The following is a 17938-nucleotide window of genomic DNA, read 5'->3' as shown; positions in this document are numbered from 1 at the left end:
AGAAACATGCCAACCCCCCTGACCTGGGAAGTGCAGTAAGGAAACTTCTGACCTGGAAAACTACACTAACCACAATCTAAAATAGATCCTAACCTTAACCAAACCCATAAACCTGACACTAACCCTAACACTCATTTTAACACATTTTTTAACTAAATACCATTTTGCAGGTCAGGAGTGTCCGTATAGTCCCCCCGTCCCCAACCATCAACCAGATCCTGCTGCTGCTTAGGTGTTTGTAGATCTGACTGACAATACCATATGTATGCAGTATGGCCAACACAGAAGGGATACAGAGAAAAGGGTATTTCAGAGCTGGCGTTATTCAAGGACTACAGAAAGGAAATGTTTAAAATTCAGTTAATGAGTTTCTCAGCCCTAGTAAAGAACACATTTTCATCTTCAAATTCAGTTAATGAGTTTCTCATCCCTAGTAAAGAACACATTTTCATCTTGAAATTCATTTAATGAGTTTCTCAGCTTTAGTAAAGAACACATTTATCTTGAAATTCATTTAATGAGTTTCTCAGCCCTAGTAAAGAACACATGTTCATCTTGAAATTCATTTAATGAGTTTCTCAGCCCTAGTAAAGAACACATTTATCTTCAAATTCAGTTAATGAGTTTCTCAGCCCTAGTAAAGAACACATTTTCATCTTCAAATTCAGTTGATGAGTTCATCAGCACTAGTAAAGAGCACACTTTCATTGATAACTATAGTGCAGCAAACTATTTTTCACACACATGATCATGTTGTGCCAGAACGACATAATCACATGATCATGAAACTTTGTTAAAACGCACACCTTTAAATCGCCGTCTCTATTTGTCTAAAAACTGAAGCGGTGCATAATCTTGTGTGTCATCCCCCAAATGCTTCTTCAGAAAGGGCACAACTTTAAAAAGGTTGATGTGGAAATCTCTGGAGTCATCGTCAGACTCCTGTTGGACGTCGTTGTTACCATCAGTGCACAGATTTTTAGTGCCCCAGCTGATCAATCCAACCTTTGAAGAACGGAAACGGTGTCAGTACTAATTCATGTACATCAACTGTAGATTAAAGACCCCAGAGGTTTACAAATACATTTTACATAAATAAATATGTAAAATCCCATGTACATAAGAGGATAAGAGCAGAAAGTACGAGGGAAATGCACAGAATGTTGCCTCCTTCTTACTGCTCCCCTCTGTAGGTAGTGTCTAGTGCCTATGTATCTGCTGTAAATAAATGTCTCTAACCTGGATTGTGCGATAATCATAGTTCTTAAACAGAGCGCCACCGGAGTCACCTGTGTACACACATACACAATGAAGTGGAAATGTAAGACGAAGTAATGGGACCCTTTTCCCATAGAAAATTACAACACTACTATTTTAAAACTAGAGAATTTCTCAATCCATTGAAAAGCAAATATACAAACTTAGACAGTGAGTGCATCACACAATGTCCCATTATATATTAAAACATACCTTTGCAGGCAACATGATCTCTAGTAGGTTGACGTCCACCCGAGCACAGGAAGTTCTCAGTGACAACATCCTTCAGATTATCCGATGTTATGCCATCTACCTTAGTAGCCAATTCAATACAATTTTCCCTCTGCACGAGAGAAAAAAAAATGAGTGAGAGGGACACGACCCCAAACTTTTGAACGGTAGTGTACACTTAGAAATGTTCTTTGTTTTTTAAAGAAAAGCTACTTTTTTTGTCCATTAAAATAACATCAAATTGATCAGAAATACAGTGTAGACATTGTTAATGTTGTAAATGACTGTTGTAGCTGGAAACGGCAGATGTTTAATGGAATGTCTACATAGGCGTACAGACGCCCATTATCAGCAACCATCACTCCTGTGTTCCAATGGCACATTGTGTTAGCTAATTTAAGTTTATCATTTTAAAAGGCTAATTGATCATTATGAAACCCTTTGCAATTATGCTAGCACAGCTGAAAACTGTTGTGCTGATTAAAGAATCAATAAAACTGGCCTTTAGACTAGTTGAGTATCTGGAGCATCAGCATTTGTGGGTTCGATTACAGGCTCATAATGGCCAGAAACAAATAATTTTCTTCTGAAACTTGTCAGTCTATTCTTGTTCTGAGAAATGAAGGCTATTCCATGCGAGAAATTGCCAAGAAACTGAAGATGTCATACAACGCTGTTTACTACTCCCTTCACAGAACAGCGCAAACTGGCTCTAACCAGAATAGAAAGAGTGGGAGGCTCCGGTGCACAACTGAGCAAGAGGACAAGTACATTAGTGTGTCTAGTTTTAGAAACAGAAGCCTCACAAGTCCTCAACTGGCAGCTTCATTAAATAGCACCCGCAAAACACCAGTCTCAACGTCAACAGTGAAGAGGCGACTCCGGGAAGCTGGCCTTCTAGGCAGAGTTGCAAAGAAAAAGCCATATCTCATCAGACTGGCCAATAAAAATAAAAGATTAAGATGGGCAAAAGAACACAGACACGGGACAGAGGAACTCTGCGTGGAAGGCCAGCATCCAGGAGTCGCCTCTTCACTGTTGACGTCGAGACTGGTGGGCCTGTCTGTCTGTGTGGTCAGACATCATACAAGCACTCACCTGATCCTGGAGCTTAAGTTTGGCATCGCTCCGCTGATCCTTGTTATTTCCCTTGTCCTTATCATGTGACATGAAACTGACTTCTTCAATTGGATTTTTTAACAAGAGTTCTTCTGCAAGGAGAGAAATACACGAGACGAGGTCACATACGGTGCCTAATTGAACCTTTCTATAGCAGGCTATGCGTATCTTGATGAAGAGGCTGTGTGCTGCAATTGCACCTTGTTGCTTGCAGGTGATTTCCTCTCCCGACAATCTTAAAGCACCACTTGTTTCCTTGGTGCAAGGGATGCAAATTGGTCTGAGGAAGACAGTAAAGTAAGAATTCATGAAAGAAACTGTGTTTCACACATTACTCCAAACAGCTGGATTATTAGATTAAGATACATACAAATAAACTTTAATCACTGTGTTCATTCTTGTTCCTTCTGCATCATAACACATACAGAGGTCAAATTATTGTCTCCCTTGGTAAAGATGAGCAAAAAAAAGACTAAAATAAATGATACCAATCCTGAGCTATATTGTATGCAATGTGTGAACATCATAGTATTTTCTACTAATACATTTGCTCAGAGAAAGATTTTGTTTAACAAGTAAATGTCAAAAAGATAACCAAGTTGGTCTAAAATCCCTCCCAATGTACCCCCAATCTCATAGAACATTTTAGAAAAAGGCTCAGTGTCGCTATCCTCACAAGTGGAGGGTGCTGGAGTATTGTAAACAGGGGTGGCAATAATTTATATCCCTATCGTTAAAAAACGAACAAATATATATATTACTTATTTTTCAACAAAATCTCTTTCTCTGAGCAATTGTTTTAGTAAAAAATAATTTACCAATTTATTTTAGCATGCAATATAGCTCAGTATTTGTAGAATTTATTTCCTAGTCTTTTTTGCTCGTCTTTATCAAGGGTGCCAATCACTTTGCACCTGACCGTATGCGTCTTACCTTATGTTGATAGAGATATCCACATCATTCTTAAGTTCGACGAGAGCTATGTCATAATCATAGAACTCCTTTATCCCCTCTTTCTCTTTGGCTTTGATATCATAATTAGGGTGTAATATTAGGCGGGATCCCGTTAGAACTGTTGGGAGACAGGACCAGAGTAGAAATGAGCAAACCTATTTCATAGAATAGCACCAGTTCATCCTGACTTATATTCTGGCAATGATGATAATCACCTGAAAAAACAAGTTGTACTATTTAAAAAAAAAACTTTAGGTGTAAGTGGAAATGTTTTTGGAGGAGTGGCTGGTTGCACCTTGATTTTTGCCAACCGTAATCTTGATTTGATCTGCTGTGTCTGTGAACTTGAAGCAGTGAGCAGCAGTCAAGATGAAGCGGGGAGTGACCAGAGACCCCATGCATTTACCATAACTTCCATCCTCATGCTGACCGGAGCAGGAGAGAGAGGTTGAACATAAATACTGTCAATGACAACATGCAAGCATTTGCATCGATATCTAATCAAAAGGTCAACAAGATGTCAATCTTTGTGTGTCCTGGGATGGGACAGGATACAGTTTGTCGTTTATCACTCTCCCAAAGCACAAACAACCTGAGAAATTGCATTGCAGAAACACACTCCGAGTGACGATTGAATTCCAGCCTAAAATGAAAGGCAAGGTCTGCTGGCTAGTTAACTAATTCATTTCTAATTGGAATTCAAACTAATTTAGTACAGCTGTCATGTATTGCATTGGTAATGATACCTTAAAACAGTGCACTGCACACTAAATCAAATATGATCATGAAGAAAGGCCACTGGTGCATTGACGAATAATCAAGTACTAAAAAGAGTTTCCATTTAGACAAATGAGGCATGAGTAATTACCGGGATGCCAATCCTTGCATTCCAGGGATATCTTACACGTATGGTGTCTGCGGTGTCATGGTCGTAGTTTCTATGGAGCCCGCACAGACCCACAACTTTGCTTTCATCTACATAGAGGAGAGAGGTGGCTCAACACACTGATAGAAAGACACTCAAATATAGCACTCTCTGAGGGAACAAAGTCCATGCAGAGACACACTCTCATATTTGCTGGTCAAATTAGAAGGACTCACCAATTATTTTATCAAAGGTTTCTTCCAATTCTGTACCATCCTTTAGTTTAAAGTAGTGGTCCTCATTATCCCGTTTTGTCACAAGTGGCTGGATATCTTCATCAAAGATTTCACTTCCAACACCAAAAACATAGATATCTAAAAAACAAAGAAACAAGAGGAAGTTCCAAAAGCATTAGGCATTAGATGAATCAAGAACATTCACATACTTAGGTAATAGACCTAGGAGTTCCGGTTATGTTGGCATATTGAAACTCGTGGCTTTCTTTTGCAAAATAACTATGAATTTAACAGACATGCTGAGCAGACCGTCCGCGATGCGTGCACGAGTGTTGCAAAAATGTTATTCAATCATTTCATCCAAACTGCTGCTTGTAGCCAGGCCCTATATTATAGGGTTCTAATAAAGAAGATTGGCCAATGTTCCCTCTAAAAAAACAAAGATAAAGCCTATTTGTTTAAAAAAATAATATCCGGCTGTTGGTGGCAGGTGCACCCGATTCAGCTGCACTGCGTTCCGGGTAGGCAAACTTTTGCCATTTTTAACTATTTCATGGGTCTGAAGGTACAACATCTGCAGGCCCAGAGAGCAAATCAAATGCACTATAGTCCTACAGCTGGCCAATCGGATGGCTCAGATTACACTGCATACAGTACAGTGCAGGCATAAAAGAAAGCTACAGCAAAATTGATCATGAGAGATTTCAAAATGTTGAAAAACCTGACTAGAGCGAGACTGTCAACGAACACAGCAAAGAGATTGTGTTTTTATAAGTGAGCTCATGTTTAAGTTCTTACTCAGCACTGTCAACACTTTGTATTCAACACTTTTATAAGCCATAAAATGCACGTTCTTCGTATTTCCACTCGGCTCTACAACAAGCACTGCAGCAGAAATGAATGAAAAAGGAAAGTATATTTATAAACTCGCATTGTTGTTATTATTAGCGCCTTGGGTGTTTCTTAGTATTGAGGAAAACGTCACTTTCTCTGTTCATAGGAGGAACATGATTTTGCATTGAGGCAGAAAGCTGGAAGACAGCGTCCCTTTTTGGTCAGTGGAGGGAAGGAGGAGAAGAGGGATGTTGAGAGGCGGACCCTCAGTCTGCTGCTCTCTCCCTCCGCCGAGACTGACTGTCAGATGCAGGAACCATCAGTTCAGTAAAATAAAAAATAAAAAGCGAATTATTTAAATGTAAGCTCACTCACCTGTGCCTCCCTGTTAACACTATCAACGTTTCCCTTTACTGTGGCAAGTGTGATTGAATCAACACACTATTAACGACTTTCAATGCAACAAACAAAATGAAACTACTTGGCCACTGTTAAAAGTGTAACTTAAAGCGGGCACAGCCTCAGTGTTCACAGTAAACACACGCACTGGAAGTTGCACAGAACTTTCACAATGTTCAAGTTTGCGCTCAGCAGACCTGAAATGTGCTCAATGCTCTAAAAAGATTAGAGGGAACATTGTGCTTGAGGAGCTGCAGTTCCTGCCTCTCCCGTCTACTCATTGGTTTTCACTAGCATATACCCACGTTGGTAAAACGAGGTAAAACTAAAAACTAGCTAGGTTTCCCCTTTTATCTCTGGGATGAACTATTGGAGTAGAGAACACGATTTTGTGACTCAAAATGAGTCAATATTCTACGAAGATCCGGTTAAAACAAAGGGCCATATGAATTTCAGGTTAAATAACAACAAATAACATCTCCCAGGAGAAATTTGTTAGCAAAACCAAGTTAGCTAACTGTCCGTGAATGTTTCGGCATCTCCCCAAATTAATATAGTTGGTTCACAGTTGGTTGTCGTATTTTAACCTGATTGTCACGGACACGTCTGGCGGGGATAGACAAATTGGGTTGGTCATCTTATTTAAAAATAATTGTCAACATATAATATCACATTAAGATGTGGGATGTTCACTGTATTTCAAGGAACAATATCAGGTCTATTTCGCTCCAACAGCTGGCATATTCTGTTCATACACAATTCACCAGTGGGAACATGGCGGCTCTCAACACCCAACAACAGAAAGAGTTGGCCACTACTATTCGAGAGATTGTTTGTGAGGAAATGACCTCTGTCCTCAACTTGCAATTAAAACTGATAGATTAACATATTGCACTGCTCACTTCTAAAGTGGATATCTACGTTTGGAGACAGTGGCCAACGTGACAGACCTGGAAACAGTGCAAACTACGCTAGATGAGGAAATCAAACTCCTAAAATATAAAACAGAATCACTGAACAATCATTCCTGTAAATTCAATATGCGGGTCACAGGACTTGAAACTGGTTTGGAAGCGGGCAACCCAACTTCCTTCATGAACAATATTTTCTATGAACTGTTTGGGCAGGAGAAGCTGGGTCCCATGCCGTTGATAAACATTGCTCTTCGCAAAGGTCCTCTTCATGAACGGATCTCGTGTATGATTGTACAAATCCACAGTTTTTAAGTCAAACGGCAAATTGTTCGTCTCGCAGCGGAATCGGGGGCTCTGAGGTATGAGGAGAAGAGGATTAGTATCTACCCAGATCTGAGTGCCGAACTGCAGAAACAGAGGGCGACCTACAACGAGGCGAGATCCCAGCTACGCAAGCTAACCCTGAGATGCGGCTTCAGCCACCCGGGAAAACTAATCTTGACCTTCCAGAATACAACACATGTTTTCCAATGCCAAGGAGGCTCAAGATTTATTCAAGAAGCACGTCAAGGCCAGTGGCGTGTATTCATGAATGTCAAGAGAAGCCAGGCTTCCACAAATATTTGACCAATACATCTTTTAAAAAATCTAAAATAATCTATCTTTCGTCTCTGTTGTGTTTTAAATATTTTCTGTCAACTCGCAAGTGGCTGAATCTCACTGGAGAATCATCAGAGCGAGGGTAACAGCGCACCTCTCTCAGTATGTGTAGCACATGTATCTGATGCTGTCTGAACCAAAAGATTTTAACATGTTGCCTCTGTAGCATTTGATGGATTGATGCCAGCAAGCATTTGGCCTCCCTTGATAAAATAATTAGCCAATCAGCGTTGTCCCAGTGCAGCAAAACGCCCCCCAAGGGAGGCCAGTTTGGATTTGGTTTCAGAGCAATCAAATCACTTCCTTTGCAAAACGTGACTGTTTCTGGTCTGTTTGTGTTGATGTCCAGCAGTCGCTAGCTTGCTAAATCGGCCCTCTTCTAAGCCATGGATGGAGAGAGTGATTTGGACTTGTGGTTTTGACTTAATTCTCTGTACATTCTCTGTAATGATTCTGATCTAACCATAAATGAATATGTTGTGCCACTGGCCTGAGACGATTGAAGTTCAATATGTAGCCTAGTAGACTCACATTAACTAGCTAGCTAGCTTAGCTGGTTCATTGTCGCCCATGTGAGGAAGTCAGGCTAGCAAGCATTTAAGCTAGGTAGCCTATGACAACAAAAACTCTTTATGACAGAGCCATAGACCATTTTGCCAACATGAACGAGAGGATGGCATTAGCATTCAACTAGACTGCAAGTAGAGTGAATCATCATTTTTTGTTTTACTTGCACACACACACACACACACACAGACACACACAGAAATCAGTGCCATGGACAGCCACATGATATTTAGCAACATTGATTGGACTAAATTGTTTTTGGTGTTTTAAACTAAGCATATAGCCTGGTTGATTTGATGTTTAAGTTGAAATGGTGCTGGAATAGTGGAGGCAGGGCTCCTGTAGTCTTTGTGCTGCCTTGCTGCAACTCCATGGTTCTAAATCAGTCGTTGTTTATTTAGTAAACTGTCGAAAACATGAACGTGCTTGACCATGCTATAGGTCATATAACTGTTTGTTTCATGCAATATTTGCTTTGTGGACTTCACCGGACAGATGTTGCTCTCTGGTTTTGTGATGAAACAAACCTATGTGTAGTTTAATTTATTCCGCCACTGTGTGACAGTTGTCTTTTTGTTGTCACGGTCTTATTGCATAACCCGGTGGTGTATGAATGAATGGGTTATAGAGCAAACAACGCAATTAATTAAACATAGGTTGTAATATGGCTTTTTTTACTTGAAAGAATGTGGAAATGCTGTTAACCGTTCTCAAGAAACCCTCTTTTCAGACCAGGTAGCTACTACTCTTTCTAAAGTCAAGACAGAACATCGTTTACTGATAAGACAGAAGCAGAATTTGCCATCCTCTGAGTAAGACTCGACCATTTCTTCCATGGTAATCGTCCCAGTCGTTTACCGGCCAACAAGCTATGCAGTAATGATCAATGAACTGATATAGCAACTGTTAATCTGAAACAGGGGAATTACTATCAGATTACTCCAAGATTCTCTCGCTTCTATAAAGAACTGTACACTTCTGATTGTAAATCTACACCAAGTCAGACTAAGTCCTTTCTAAAAGGATGCCACCTCGCCGGGAGCCCAATTCTCTCTCAATGAACTCAAAAAGGCATTGGATAGCATGAATAAAGGCACATTTCCTGAATGGGGTGGTATTCCTCCTTAGGTCTATTTAACATTTTGGAATCAATTAGGTCGACTATTGCTGTAAATGATTAATGCAGCCATTCACAAAAGTTAATTTGGGAGAAATGTGAATACAGGACTAATTTTGCTTCTATTAAAAAAAGTTGGGATTCCCCCAGTGTTCTTACTATCTTTGATAAACACAAATATTAAACTGTTTTCTAAAATGTTGTCATCCCGTCTCGAGACTTACTTACCCAAATAGGGCCACATGGACGAAAGCGGTTTGTTATAAAGCGTTCATCCTCAGATAACCTCCGTGGACTATTACATATCTAAGATACTCCATCAGAAACAACAGCTCCCTGGGCTGTATAATCTCTCCATGCAGAAAAAGCTTTTGATAGACTAGAATGGACACATCTCTGGCCTGTCTTGAAACATATGGAAATCGTCTCCAATTGATGATTAAAATATGCCAATCCCTAAATGGGTTGGGGTTATCTTTGTATGCATTTCTTTGATTTACTTTTTTTGTACCTGTAAACCCCCCCCCCCCCCCCACACACACACACACATTTTCTTTCTACAAAACTAAATAATAAGTTGGTCCCCCAAAAAAAGAATATTTATATACTTGAGATAATAGCTGACTTGAATGAATTTGAATATCGTACAGTGCCACAACCCATTGATGTTTGACCATCATTCTCGAGCCGACTGTTGTGTGCACTATGTAGACCCGGGTCAGTCTATAGTTAGACAGACAACTTGTATACAGGAAATGAATAGTTAAGACTAGAATGTCAGGCTGTCGTTGAATGCGGTTCTGTCCTTCAGCTGTTCTTGTCTATTAATGCTCTGTATTATGTCATGTTTTGTGTGAACCCCAGGAAGAGTAGCTGCTGATTTTGCAACAAACAGCTAATGGGAATCCTAATAAAATACCAATGTCAAGACAACACAAATAACTTTGACCTCACCAAGATATTGATCCCTTTCTTCCTTTTGATTCATGTAGACCATTTCCCTGATTTTGGCCACTGTGGTTTCGGGCCTACCCCCCATGTTGAAAGCACCTGCAAGAAAAGACAGTCAAGAGATTATTACTGAGCTGACCAAAGCTGAACTTTAAAAAATGTATTAAAAAATAAGCTGCAATCAATAATGCAAGTCAAATACTTTCCAAACAAATATACATGACTAGTAGTACTACGGTACAGTACCATCTGTGAAAAATATGAGGACATGGTGGACCTCCTTGAATAAAGTTTCATTTCGATGTTTTTGGATAGCCATGCGTTCCAGGATGGTTTTAAAAGCAAGGTTGAGATTGGTCCCAACATTTTCTCTCTCTGTGAAAAAGTACACACACATCCAAACACACACACACACACACACTATTTGTCAAGTTTATGGATAACTGGATGAGTGTATAGTTTGGGCAATGATGATGATGTAAATACATGTACGGTCAATCTTTGCTCACCTCCATAATTAAAGTTGTTCAAGTCAGCCAAGACTTGTTCAAGTTTTTTTCTTTTTTCTCCAGAAAAATCTAATATGTTGACAACTTCTAATACATCAGAAGCGAAGAAAAGGATTTCGTAATTTGGGCTGACTGCGAAGGAGCTGACCTGTGAAAGCACAAGGTGCAGGACAGAATTACATTTAGATGTGTGTCAAGGAATAGGAGTGGAAAACTGTGGTGAACAATAACTGAAGGCATAGTGTCAGTCATTTTTTGTGTGATGTGCATACATTAAGGGTTAAGAAGACATGCTCTGGTACTTTTGCGAATACTGACTATTTTTTAAACCTCCCGCTTTGGGCTGGATGTGTCAATGTGTAGTTCATAAATACATAATCTATGAGCAGAGTTACTGTTTTACCTCAATTCGCCACAATATACTGTAACTGTTTTTCTGGAAGCTGTGCTGTGCCATTTCCCCTACATTTTCCCTCACGTGGGCAATTCGAGTTCAACCAATAAGCAATAGCCCCTTGCCATATACAGTGCATTCGGAAAGTATTCAGACCCCTTGACTTTTTCCACATTTTGTGACGTTACAACCTAATTCTAAAAATGGATTAAACAAATTTTTCAACTCATCAATCTACACACGATACCCCATACGACAAAGCGAAAACAGTTTTGGGGACATTTTTGCAAATGCATTAAAAAAGGAAAACAGAAATACCTTATTTACATAAGTATTCAGACCCTTTGCTATGAGACTCGAAATTGAGCTCAGGTGCATCCTGTTTCCATTGATCATCCTTGAGATGTTTCTACAACTTGATTGGAGTCCACCTGTGGTAAATTCAATTGATTGGACATAATTTGGAAAGGCACACATCTGTCGATATAAGGTCCCACAGTTAAAAGTGCATGTAAGAGCAGAAACCGAGGCACAGATCTGGGGAATGGTACCAAAAAATATCTGCAGCATTGAAGGTCCCCAAGAACACAGTGGCCTCCATCATTCTTAAATGGAAGAAGTTTATAACCACCAAGACTCTTCATAGAGCTGGCCGCCTTGCCAAACTGAGCTGAACAAGAACCCGATGGTCACTCTGACAGAGCTCCAGAGGTCCTCTGTGGAAATGGGAGAACCTTCCAGAAGGACAACCATCTCTGCAGCACTCCACTAATCAGGCCTTTATTGTAGAGTGGCCAGAAGGAAGCCACTCCTCAGGAACAGACACCTTAAGGTTGCTTGGAGTTTGCCAAAAGGCACCTAAAGGACACTCAGACCATGAGAAACAAGATTCTCTGGTCTGAATAAACCAAGATTGAACCCTTTAGCCTGAATGCCAAGCGTCACGTCTGGAAGAAACCTGGCACCATCCCTATGGTGAAGCATGGTGGTGGCAGCATCATGCTGTGGGGATGTTTTTCAGCTGCAGGGACTGGGAGACTAGTCAGGATCGAGGGAAAGATGGAGTAAAGTACAGAGAGATCCTTGATGAAAACCTGCTCCAGAGTGCTCAGGACCTCAGACCTGGGTGAAGGTTCACCTTCCAACAGGACAACAAGAATGGGAGAAACACCCCAAATACAGGTGCGCCACGCTTGTAGCGTCATACCCAAGAAGACTCGAGGCTGTAATCGCTGCCAACGGTGCTTCAACAAAGTACTGAGTAAAGGGTCTGAATACTTATGTAAATGTGATATTTCAGATTTTATTTTTTATAGATTCACAAAAATGTATTTTTTTTTTTTACATTTGCTTAATCATTATGTGGTATTGTGTGTCGATTGATGAGAAAAAAAAATAGTTAATCAATTTTAGAATAAGGCTGTAACGTAACAAAATGTGGAACAAGTCAATGGGTGTGAATACTTTCTGAATGCACTGTAAGTGACAGCTAGCAAGTGCACACACAGCAGAGCGAGAAAGAGAGAGAGAGAGCAATGACGTGGTGCACATATCTGCACATATGTGATGTTGTAAGCAATTTTCTGGGACCACTTTTGGCTTGTGAGAGCTACTTTCAGAACTAGTGGCTAAAAAGTATACAAAAGTACCAGGGATTCTCTTTAAGGGATCCCCTGCTAAGACCTAAATTACTCAGCAACCGCATAACATACATGAACAAATCTCATTCCAAAATCATGGGCATTAATATGGAGTTGGTTCCCCCATTGCTGCTATAATAGCCTCCACTTTTCTGGGAAGGCTTTACACTATGTTGTAACATTGCTGCGGGGACATGATTCCATTCAGCCACAAGAACATTAGTGAGGTCAGGCACTGATGTTGGGTGATTAGGCATGGCTCGCAGTCGGCATTCCAATTCATTCCAAAGGTGTTCGATGGGCTCTGTGCAGGCCAGTCAAGTTATTCCACACCAATCTCAACAAAACAATTTTGTATGGAGCTCGCTTTGTGCACAGGGCATTGTAATGCTGAAACAGGAAAGGGCCTTCCCCAAACTGTTGCAACAAAGTTGGAAGCACAGAGTTGCTTAGAATGTCATTGTATGCTTTAGGGTTAGGATTTCCCGTTAACTGGAACTAAGGGGCCTAGCCCGAACCATGAAAAACAACCCCAAACCATTATTCCTTCCCTTCCAAATGTAATAGTTGGCACTATGGATTGGGGTAGGTAGTGTTCTCCTGGCATCTGCCAAACCCAGATTTGTCCGTCGGACTGCCAGATGGTGAAGCGTGATTCATCACTCCAGAGAACGCGTTTCCACTGCTCCAGAGTCCAATGGCGGCGAGCTTTACACCACTCCAGCCGACGCTTGGCATTGCGCATGGTGATCTTAGGCTTGTGTGCGGCTGCTCAGCCATGGAAACCCATTTCGTGATGCCTCCGATGAACAGTTATTGTGCTGACCTTGCTTCCAGAGGCAGTTTTTAACTCATAGTGAGCATGGCAACCGAGAACAGACCATTTTTACATGCTACGCACTTCAGCACTCAGCGGCCCGATTTTGTGAGCTTGTGTGGCCTACCACTTCGCAGCTGAGCTGTTGTTGCTCCTAGACGATTCCACTTCACAATAACAGCACTTACAGTTGACCGGGCTAACTCTAGCAGGGCAGATATTTGACGAACTGACTTGTTGGAAAGGTGGCATCCTATGACGGTGCCATGTTGAAAGTCACTGAGCTCTTCAGTACTGCCATTCTACTGCCCAATGTTTGTCTATGCAGATTGCATGGCTGTGTGCCCGATTTTATACATCTGTCAGCAACGGGTGTGGCTGAAATAGCCAAATCCATTTATATATAGTTGTACCTTGTGAGTACCTGTGACATACCTTTGTGATAAGTTTCTTGACAGCATTTCTTGCTTTGTTAAACTGATCCTCCACAATGCTGTCAGAGATGTCCATAGCAATGTATATGTTAAGCTTTCCAGCTTTATCTACCGTGATCTTCTTTCCTTCCTGATCTGTGTCATCTGAAAGACACCAGCAGGATATCTTACTTTGACAATCACAGGTGGAAGAGGATGTGTGTGAGGAATGGTGCCGCAAGGAAAATATGTGAAAGGTTTGGCAAATATGTTACAGTTACGGTGATATTGACAACAGAATAAAGACTTGATTAACATTACATATTAGTTGTTATGGAGAGACCTACCGATGGGCGCTGCCAACTGAAGGCTCTCTCTGATAGCACTGCCGAATGCCTCTGTGATCTCCAGTGCAGTGTCATACGTGTGCTTGTCTGCAACAAGAACAAAAGAACCAGACAAACACAGGGTTAAATCTCTCTTTCTCGCGTTCTATGAAATTGGACTGTACGTGACAATCCTTAGGTATATTTGATCAATGGAATACTGGTGACTGTGTGTTGCGCTGCTTGCAAAGGTGTCATTGTTTAGGATGTCTTCATGGGTCCTCACAGTAACATTTAGGCTCAGTCCCAGTCCATTGGCCATTCTCTTGACATACACGCTCCTTTGACCCCAGCAAATGTAAGCCCTCGTCACAGTGGTATGTCACTTTGTCTTCTATGCCAAAACTTGACCCAAACCTCCTAGCACCGGCCGGAATCCCAGGGTCAGCACAACGCTCTCCGCCTCCTGCTGTAAAACAATGTGGGAGAATGTCAGCGGGGAACAGAGAGCGAGGGTGTGAGAGAGGCAGAAAGGTCACAGCGTGAGGCTGAGCTACATTTCCAACGGGTCAGTGCGACCAAAAAAAAGAGGGTCCTAAGGAGGAAAAGAGCGGCGGAGGCAGACAGATGATAGTTTGTTACTCACAGTCGCGTCTGCAAATGGGTGTTCCCCCACTCCACTTCCCATTGGGTTGGCACACACGGGAGGATGAGCCACGTAATGTGTATCCAGAATAGCACTCATATGTGGTCTTATTGTTGACAAAATACTGCATTTGTAAAGGAAAGACAGAACCACTTTCCAAAACCAAGGGGTTGGGGCATTCAACCACTAAAAGAAAAGAAAATGGAGGAAGCAGTGTTTAAGTAGCGTTCAGCTTATTTCAAATATTGTTTTTATTAAAAGTACCAGTGCAAGGAATTGTTACTCACTCTTGCACTTTTGAACAGGCCTTATATGGGGAGTCGGTGACCAAGTTCCACTTTTCTGGCACAAGCGAGTTAAAGCTGGATAGGGATAGTACTCGTCTGGACAGTGGTATATCAGCATACTGCCGTATGCAAGCTTCTTGGTAAGAGTGTAATGACCTCCTTCCACGCCCACATTCTCCTCTTTACAGAAGACTTCACACAGAACACTGACACCTGTGAGGTCAGTGCAGGAAGATGTTCATGTATTTTACACATAGGCATGACTGGGCCCAGGTTGGGAACCTGGCTACAATAGCAGAAAACGTCAGAGTTTTGTCAAATCAAAATTCTTCAAAGTATACAGAAGCCTAATGGACGGAGTCAAAGCTGAAGATGTTTGTGTGTGTGTAAGTACCCATATGGATTCTAATACCCCAATAATCATTGATGTTAACCATTATGACATATAAAAATGATTGTATGATCACCCCAAACGTAAAATCCCACTTTGAATAATACCCAGTCAAAAAGTATTGGACGGTAAATTTCAATCAAATACAACACGTGGTTAAAAAAATCCCTCTTGTATATATTTATTTTGAGTACATGTATTTCCTTTTTCCAGCCTGTGTTGTATCATCCAGAATACAGGACAATTTGGAAAAATGTGCAACAAACGTTTCTAAAAGGTAACTAAAGACAAGCGCAGTTTGAATGTAAGAGCCATGTCAGGCCACTTACCCATATAAAGAGGACATATCAACAGCGCTGCACACAAAGTCCAGCAATCAGACAAAATCATGGTGAATCACAGGTCCAAAAGTAATACAATCTGCAAAAGGGTGTATATTTATACACACATGGCAGGAAGGATAAGGGGGAAGGCATGACAGAAAAAAAAAACACACTGTCACTGGTTAACCTCAAGTCAAATAAAAGATCAATGACCCACTCAACAAGAGACATACACACACAAACATTTTTTTTTTATATTGAGCCTGCGACTAACTAACAGAATGATCTGTTAACTTTATTACATTAAACATTATTTCTATGTTCATAAGCAACTCCTCGTCGGGACTGCTTTTCTCACAACAGTGTGCATTCAAGTAAATAAAGCTAGCCTTGGCTCTGGGTCTGTGCGTGAGTAATTCCTGTAACGATTTCAGGATGTTCATTATCTCTAAGTTCAGTCTGTCTGAGATATGGTCGAGGAAGTATTCTCTTCCTCTCAAACTTCTGACACAACCGTGGCTAAAGGACAGTCATAGTTATTATGTTGGAAAGATTGACCAGACAATTGAAGTTTACTGTGGGTTACAGTGTTGGAACAGCCAAGACGGGGAACTCCCTTAACTCATCAACAGATATTACTTTGGCTGGATGATGTCACACAGAGTTGACATCTGCACATAACACACCCTCTATTCGATGTCAGGACAGCTCAAGGTCACTATCACACTGAACAAAAATATAAACCCAACAATGCAACAATTTCAAAAGATTTTACTGAGTTACAGTTCATCTCAGGAAATCAGTCAATTGAAATAAATTCATTAGGCCTTCATCTATGGATTTCACGACTGGAAATTAAAAGCAACTGGCCTCAGGATCTCATCACAATATTTCTGTGCATTAAAATTGCCATTGATAAAATGCAATTATGTTTGTTGTCTGTAGCTTATGCCTGCCCATACCATAACCCCACCGCCACCATGGGGCACTCTGTTCACAACGTTGACATTAGCGAACCACTCGCCCATATGACGCCATACACGTGGTCTGTGGTTGTAAGGCCATGGTAAACAGCAGTTCTGGTTGACATTCCTGCAATCAGCATGACAATTGCACACTCCTTCAAAACTTGAGACATCTGTGGCATTGTGTTGTGTGACAAAACTGCACATTTTAGAGTGGCCTTTTATTGTCCCCAGCACAAGGTGCACCTGTGTAATAATCATGCTGTTTAATCAGATTTTTGATATGCCACACCTGTCAGGTGGATGGATTATCTTGGCAAAGGAGACGTGTTCACTAACCGGGATTTAAACAAATTTGTGCACAAAATTTGAGAGAAATAAGCTTTTTGTGCATACGAAACATGTCTGGGATCTTTTATTTCAGCCCATGAAACATGTGACCAACACTTTACATGTTGGGTTTTATATTTTTTGTTCAGGCTATATCGTCTTACATTATCATAGCCTATAAGTCATCCTGCTACGTCAAAACAACATAGATGAGTAAAAGTAACTTATCTTTGGCGTTCCCCTTTAAGGCAAACAAGAAGTCATGTCCAGTAAATTGACAGACAAGGCTATTGTAAACAAGTCAGAGTAAACAAAGGTAGTCATTTCCCAAAACTCATCCAATGAGTAATGATTGAATAACAATTTGCATTTATGGAGTGTTTTTTTTCTTCTCAGACGCAGCGTAAAACCCCAATCCCCACCAATAGGCCTACCAGTACGTGACTATCGGATCAATAATCCCACTGTTCCACAGTAAACGGCAGTTACATTCGTACAGATAGCCTACAGATACAGTATGCACTTTAACCTCATAGTCATTGTACCACTTCAAATCCAAAGTGCTGGAGTACAACCCCAAATAAACAAAACATGTGTCACTGTCAATACTTTTGGAGCCCACTGTATATCAGATGTTTCTTTGTTTTGGAACATGGTCATTGCATTACTTTTTAAGTGTTTTTGTCACAGGCCAGTTCACTCTGTGAACCATCCTCATCTTGATTAATTGGTATCAACATATACAGTACCTACCAGTAAGAAGCCAGTAAATATGGAGAGTTTGCTAGCTAGA

General features: G+C 40.8%; 2 protein-coding genes across 3 annotated transcripts in view; one reads left to right on the top strand and one right to left on the bottom strand.

Moving 5' to 3' along the window:
• Positions 1-549: 549 nt before the first annotated feature.
• LOC129869057 (complement factor B-like) lies at positions 550-15961 on the bottom strand. Of its 2 annotated transcripts, XM_055943529.1 has the most exons (18): positions 15857-15961; positions 15137-15349; positions 14850-15035; positions 14490-14672; positions 14225-14311; positions 13900-14042; positions 10614-10761; positions 10351-10479; positions 10108-10203; positions 4663-4800; positions 4430-4536; positions 3857-3986; positions 3541-3679; positions 2808-2887; positions 2587-2699; positions 1471-1600; positions 1240-1289; positions 550-1005 (listed from the first exon to the last, which is right to left on the bottom strand). In XM_055943529.1, the coding sequence occupies exons 1-18, from the start codon at positions 15915-15917 to the stop codon at positions 823-825; spliced, it is 2316 nt and encodes a 771-aa protein (XP_055799504.1). In that variant the 5' UTR covers positions 15918-15961; the 3' UTR covers positions 550-822. The 2 variants fall into 2 exon arrangements, with proteins under 2 accessions (XP_055799504.1, XP_055799503.1); XM_055943528.1 differs by having other exon boundaries at positions 2587-2887.
• LOC129869058 (equilibrative nucleoside transporter 2-like) overlaps positions 15357-17938 on the top strand; it is a 21541-nt gene continuing 18959 nt past the window's right edge. The window contains exon 1 of the mRNA XM_055943531.1: positions 15357-15522. Within this exon, the coding sequence (XP_055799506.1) occupies positions 15509-15522 (14 nt within the window). The 5' untranslated portion in view covers positions 15357-15508. The remainder of the gene's footprint in view (positions 15523-17938) is intronic.

Source organism: Salvelinus fontinalis, chromosome 13, assembly GCF_029448725.1.
Source record: "Salvelinus fontinalis isolate EN_2023a chromosome 13, ASM2944872v1, whole genome shotgun sequence".
NCBI lineage: Eukaryota > Metazoa > Chordata > Actinopteri > Salmoniformes > Salmonidae > Salvelinus > Salvelinus fontinalis.
Note: the sequence above shows the minus strand (reverse complement) of the source record. Positions and strands in the feature narration are given on the sequence as shown.

Excerpts from the sequence above, each read along its gene's own strand:
- LOC129869057 (XM_055943528.1), bottom strand. The coding sequence starts at position 15,917 with ATGATTTTGTCTGATTGCTGGACTTTGTGTGCAGCGCTGTTGATATGT. Across the intron at positions 15,350-15,856 it reads GATATGTCCTCTTTATATGG|GTGTCAGTGTTCTGTGTGAA; the intron begins GTAAGTGGCCTG and ends CTGACCTCACAG. Across the intron at positions 3,680-3,856 it reads TACGGTTGGCAAAAATCAAG|TTCTAACGGGATCCCGCCTA; the intron begins GTGCAACCAGCC and ends GTCTCCCAACAG.